Genomic DNA, 6,878 nt, shown 5'->3' on the forward strand with positions numbered 1-6,878 from the left:
TGCCTCTGCTAAGACCATCTAGTAATGATTCTCATCGTACAAATAAGTATTGTCAGGTAGTGACAAACTGGAAGAATGATTTGCTATAACTCCCCGATAGAGTCATGGTCGAGTAAAATTTTTCGTTTCCTTAGATTTCGTAAGTGTAATCATGTTTATATCTTTTCTTCCTTATTAACTTATAAAACGTGGAAATATCAAGCTCTGTAGCCTTTTCAAGCTCGCTGAACTGTTCTCTATCGTATATTTCTTTAGCTTTCACTAATTCATTTTGCAAACAGTTTCTTCGTTTTCTTATAATTCCGTATAACAGATATTCCCAACCTCTTGGCCTTCCATTAGAGATCCGTTCGCTACCTTTCAGCCGCATTTCCGTGTCCAAATGGTTTACTTTCTGTAGTTTCCAATAGGGGTTAGCTTACGGGCAAAACCTGTTTATCGGCAGAAACCTAGAAGCTGCGTAATGTAAATCTATGTCGTGTCTTAAATAATAATTTCAATATCAACATTCGTCACTAGTTTTGCGCTACAACTTCATTGCTTGTTGCTTCCATATACCTATTTATTTGTTCTGCCGAGGTTTGTTTCCAATTTATCGAATTAATTATATGCTAGACGGCCATTGTTTTTGTATGTATAAATAATCTGATCTGACTAGCTCTGTTTTACAGGATGATGATTCGAAATGTTTGTGTCTTTCTTACAGTATGCGAAATGTGCATATTTTATCAATCAAATTTAATTTACACCACAAATACATTTCTAAAATAATATATAGTGTATACCAAACATACATATAAGTCTTGACATACATATGCATACAAGAACTTAAAAGAACAAAATAAGTCGTTCTATGTCATAATATATGCATGTCAGCATGTAACTATATATGCATTTATGCAAGCATTTGTGTACGCGTTTGCTTTCTTTTTCGATTTGTCTGTCTCTTAGTATGTATATTTATATTCATGTAACGATCTGAAGGCAAATATCTATTTACATTTTGGCAAATATGTATTTATTTACAAACAGTAACACTTGTCAAACTACTTAGCGGGTAGAAGCGAATTAAGACGACCGGAAAATTGTTAATATGCTAACACAAATTGATCAATATCTATCAATTCTGAGACCCAGGAATCACACTCCATTATTACACAACAAGGAAGCAAAGGACCCTTTAAGACCGGTGTAGTTTAGTATTAAATTATTACACTGCAAGAAATTCTAAGGATATGACCAGTGTACTTTGCATAAAATTATTCATAACTTCAATGGATTTCTAGTTAAACCTTATATTGTCTTTTTTAAAACGGCTAACAGATATGAGTTATGTATGCTTCGGAGTACGGACATAGCGATGGCTATATGATTGCATTGCATTAGTATCAATACTGTTAGAACATATGCCTCTCCCGCTCTCCCTTACACACACACACACACACACACACACACACACACACACACACACACACACACACATCAATAAAGATCCTATAGCTAGGGAATGATCTAGATCAGTGTTATGAATGTATAGCGTCAACGATCTTTGAACACAATATGCAGATGATCTGCGACCAGAGATTTAGACATGTTACAGTTCTCTAGTACTTTATGCTTGCTTGTTTTAACACGAACTTGTTAAAGTGAAAAGTACGTGTCCTTGAAAAATGACCTAAAACAGTTTTCTGTTTCGTCCTATTATCAGAATACTTAAAATTATTAAAGATCCCTGAACAGTAATAACAGAAAAGGAACTTTGGAGAATTTGAATGACACGATAAGTAGTAATCGACTGTTGACTAAGAGCAACAAAGATATGCTGGAATTTTGGAGGCTATAAAACTACAGTGTTAATAGGATCATAAAGAGTTTAAGGACAGATCATAGCTCAATTTGAGTACCATATTAAGTTTACATTTTAAAAAACTGAATAACATTAATTCAGTATACGTTTCTGGCTGAAATCTGCACTAATGGGGATATGACAACTAATAGGGTAACAATATAGAGACGTTTTATTTTCATCACTAATTGCCTTCGTCGACTCCAGGAAATGCTAATTATGTTCCCAAAGAATTGTAAATTTTAAAACCCAACCCATTGTGAGTCACATACTACTATTAATACTGCTACTACTACTACTGCTACTGCTACTATTACTACTACTACAACTACTACTACTACTAATGGATTTGAAATTTGTTTAAAAATATTGACTAGAAATAATACGTTAATAAGATAACAAGCGGCGTCTTGGCAGACATACATGCATGCGTACATACATACATACATACATACGTACGTACGTACGTAAGTGCGTACGTGCGTGCGTGCGTAAGTGCCTGCATTAGTGCGTGCATACGAAGATACCTTCATACAACTATTGTTGCCGTAGTGAACATAAACTAGAGAAAAACAAAATAAATGTTTTTTTTCATGAACAATGAATATAATGTATTCATCCCCATATTTTGAATAGAGATACGAGTCCAATGATACAAGCTTTTAATGTGAAATGTATCTAGACAAAAATAAATATAGTTACATTTCAGCCATAAACATAGTCAATTAGGATAGTTGATATATATGCAATTCACCAGTTGATAGCAAGGTTAAACAATAGGTCTACTTGATACTAAGTAGCCTGCTGGGTTATCGACGACCTTACGATTGCTGTTTGCCTTATGACGTATTTGTAATCGTGAAAGATGTAGGTCATTAGATTTATACAGATATGTTGACACTGTACGCTAGAAAACCGAAGCAGAATACTTGAGCAAAGTTACTATTCACGCAGAATCTTTGAAGCTGTCATAGCTAGGAATAACATCACGATGGATACAGTCAATGAAGATTTTCTGGCATCAGATGAGGTTCTTGCCATGCCAGACGGAAAAACGAACGAAGAGCTGAACTGCCCGCTATGTCTGAATAGATTCATGTCACCAAGACAACTCCCATGTACACATTCGTTTTGCGAGGCTTGCCTGCAGACTCATATATCGGACACTGTACCAGAAAAGCCATTGTGTGGAGAATTTAACTGTCCCATTTGTGAAAGTAAGATAAGTCTTCCAGCAGAATATTCTGTTGAAAAGTGGGCATCATTGCTTCCAGTAAGCACCATCTTACTTTATATGTTGCTCAAAGAGAAACCTGATGGGGAAAAAATGTGTGATGCATGCAATTCAGAAAATATTTCTACCCAAGCTGAAGGGTATTGTCTTGAATGTAACGACGCATTGTGTGCAGGGTGTTTGAACTTTCATCGTAAACAAAGAATATTAAAACAGCATAGTGTAATCAGCATAAGTGAAATCATCACCAAGCCAGAAAATGTTACCAAATATGGCTTAAATTTCCGATGCGATGTGCATGCCAACGAAACTCTTACACATACATGTAGAGATCACCTAGTTCTGCTTTGTTCACTATGTGTTACAGTAAATCATAAACACTGCTCCAATGTGATACGGTTAGAAGAGGAAAGAGACACACTTCTTGGACAAATAGATCTGAATCTGATTAAACAAAACATAAAAAAATGTGACGATGAAGTGACGAAGCTGTTTGGGGTAAATCAGACAAATTTGAAAAACCTAAAGTCTCAGACAAAGGACATAATCAATGAAATAAGTAATTTAAGGAAAAAAATAAATGGTGTTTTTGACGATTTGGAGAAACAGTTGCAGCAGAATGCAGAGACAATTTACACTGAACATCTAATTAAAACACAGGAGATGGACAAATATTGTCAGTCGCTAAAGGTTGCAAATAAAAATACTTATGCTCTTTTTGAAGCAGTGAACGAACATGGAACAGTTTCACAAAAATACATTTTGGCAAGAAAAGTGAAGCACCACACAGATCTTCTCCATAATAAAATCGATAAAGCAAGAACCCAGAATAAAGTGGTAACTTTGCATCTGGAAATCAACCCAAAATTGAAATGGATGCTGGCAATCCCAACAAGACAAGTAGCCTTCGTAAAGGTGCGAAAACAAGACGGTGAGTTTATTGTCGCAGACGAACGACAACCTCTAAAAGGTTGCAATATACAATGGGTGAATATCTTGGAGTTCACACTTTTCAATAAGTTGACAAATTTTGCGTATCTATCACAAAGTAGTATTATCTGGGTGGAGGACAATTACTGTATAGGATATGATATGTCCATTCAGCGCTGCACTTACTATCGTATGCCAGAAGGTTATGACGGGGCTTCGAATATTTTTGTTATTGGGGACAATGAAATCGCAATATTATTTCCTACGCTAAGGGCAGTTTATCTCTTCAGTGTATGTGATAGTAAGCTTTCAGACAATGGCAATTTTAAAACCAGACATAAGTGTTCCAGTGTTGTTGCTGTTAGTAAGGAGGATATTATTGTGTCTGGATATCGTAATGATGGCAAAGGCTTCTACTGGAGCCTTGTCACGTTAGATGGAAGGGAGAAGTCCTACCATGAGTTTGATGTCCCTGTTGAAGGAAGTACCTATATTGCTCTTAATTCAAACAAGACACTACTGTATATATCTATACGCAAAGGCAACTCTCTATACTGTTTTGATTTAGATGGGACAGTCTATTACCATATTACACCCGCAGGCCTTGTTAGTGCAGCAGGTCTTGCCCTTGATAGAGATGACAATGTTTACGTAGTAGGGAAAAAGTCGCGCAATATCCTTCAGATTTCACCGGACGGAGAGGTTTTCAAAACTTTTGAAGGATCCATTCCCCGATCTCCAACGGGAATATGTTTCAACCCAAATGGTGACAAATTTATTTGTGCTAATAAAGGCATACCTTATAATATTGACTCAGGCATCATTAGCAGTAAATTGTCTGCATTTATCAGTTTTTATGAACTGGTATGAAGAGTACTCTAGTGTCAATCCGATTGTAGACATAATTTTTTGGCGAAAGTTTTAAAATAACCGTTAAGCTTGAAATGTTTGATGATAAGTTATGTCATGCGCCGTTTTAGAAGACATATGCATATGAAAGCAGCAATGGTTCTTTTCAATGCATACATACATATATATATATATATATATATTCTTGGTGAAATTCACAAAATTGGTTTAAATTTCATAATGTTTTATGGCACCTTAGCACAATAGTGGTTGTGTATTGCAAACAAAAGGTTAACTACGACAAATGTAAACATAAATTGCTCAAAGATTTTGGAAGATTAGCCCTTTAAAAAATGTAAATTATTCATTAAAGCAAAATAAAATATGAAATGGAAAGATGTTAAGAATGCCATATATTAAGCCTATCACAAAGTTTCAGTGATACATGTGTATACCTTATTAATATTGAGGATATTGTGGTGAGGATATCCTGGTCAGTGAAGTTATTGTCTATTTTGATATGAATTAAAAATATCTAAACGCAAAGAATTTGATTGACTTTAATAGCATATGGTTGTTACCAGTGTAGCTTATTTAATTTAATTCTTGTTCTTCCCACCGTTCCTTTTGATTTATGAAAATTGCAAAGCGGATAATAGAATCAGAAAACATTGAACTTCGTGAGATTATTGAAGCTAGAAAATCTTTAATCAATTGTATTGCAAGTCAATCCGAATGTGTAGGCTTCTAATCTTGAATAAATTTCAGTCCTCAATGCGTTCATTTCTTTCAGGGTCTTTCAATCTTATGATCGAAAATAATAATTTCGCATAATTTGTATAGGTCATGAATACATGAATACATATTATTTGTATAAGCAGGGGGTCATATATCTAAACGTGTACAAATGTTTTAATGCCAACGCAGCCTTTGGTATTCGGAGTTATAGCAGGACTGTGTATGATAACAGCGAGATAACTACGTATTCACATAAATTCTTGCAACCTTCCAGAAAAAAACGGTGTATAATTAAGGCAATAGTATATCTTCTTTTCAAACACGTTGCTCCAAACATTGATTCATATAATAATATATCTTATAGTCAAACGCTTTACGCAAAACACTGATTATACAGGATATTCATTGAAAATTTCGGAGATATAATTGGTTCCACTGTTACTCGTTGGAGAATTGTCTTAAAAATGAAAGCGGATTAGTAAATGATACAAGGGCTGTACATCGCTTGCAATTGTTCATATATATATATATATATATATATATATATATATATATATATATATATATATATATATATATATAACTGTGTGTGTGTATTTATTAATAAAGATGTGCAAAAGATTTAGATGAGTTAGTTGTTTCAATTAACCACAATTCTACATTTGTTGTCATGAAGCTCATTTGCTAAAGTATCCGATTCTTCATCCAACGGTCATGGGTATGATATCCTTCCAGCCCAGCCCGGATAGGCTTTTAAAGTGTTGGTGCAAAGCAATTTGATATAACACAGTACTCATATATCAAATTGTCGTTCGCCCATGGTGCGTTGATACGCATCGTATCCACTGTATGTTATCAATTTTATATATCATGATGAATTGATACGGATTACTCATTAATAACGTATGAAAGTAATGAAATAAATAGTAATAATTCTTGTTTGATAAAGTAGTTTATCATGGTACACAGTTACATCAAGTCCTATCTGTTTTTGCTTTTTCTCTTTCTCTCCCCTCCCATGACCCCTCCTCCTTTTCATGCATAATGGATGAAATACATCCAAATCTGAGAAACAATGGGCTTGATAAAATCTTGAAGCTGAACTTACACCAAGTAACCAGCAATATTCAGGTTGGTCGTGACGGTATCTGTATACCTTCCATGGGATTTATCTACAGTGTTCATAACATCAGTTATACAAAGATGCAATAACCACTCGATACATACGGTACATTAATTAGTTACGGGGCATAATGGTGTAACTTATTTACTTCACGATTG

At 34.6% G+C, this 6,878-nt stretch overlaps 1 protein-coding gene across 1 annotated transcript; it reads left to right on the forward strand.

The window, feature by feature from the left end:
* Positions 1 to 2,746: 2,746 nt before the first annotated feature.
* Positions 2,747 to 4,981, forward strand: LOC149787250 (uncharacterized). Its single transcript, XM_089978362.1, has one exon. It carries the CDS (start codon positions 2,838 to 2,840, stop codon positions 4,878 to 4,880), a length of 2,043 nt encoding a protein of 680 aa, XP_089834488.1. The 5' UTR covers positions 2,747 to 2,837; the 3' UTR covers positions 4,881 to 4,981.
* The last annotated feature ends 1,897 nt before the right edge of the window (positions 4,982 to 6,878 follow it).

The sequence above is a fragment of the Sinohyriopsis cumingii genome, chromosome 12, assembly GCF_028554795.1.
Source record: "Sinohyriopsis cumingii isolate HCF-2022 chromosome 12, ASM2855479v2, whole genome shotgun sequence".
NCBI classification, from domain to species: domain Eukaryota; kingdom Metazoa; phylum Mollusca; class Bivalvia; order Unionida; family Unionidae; genus Sinohyriopsis; species Sinohyriopsis cumingii.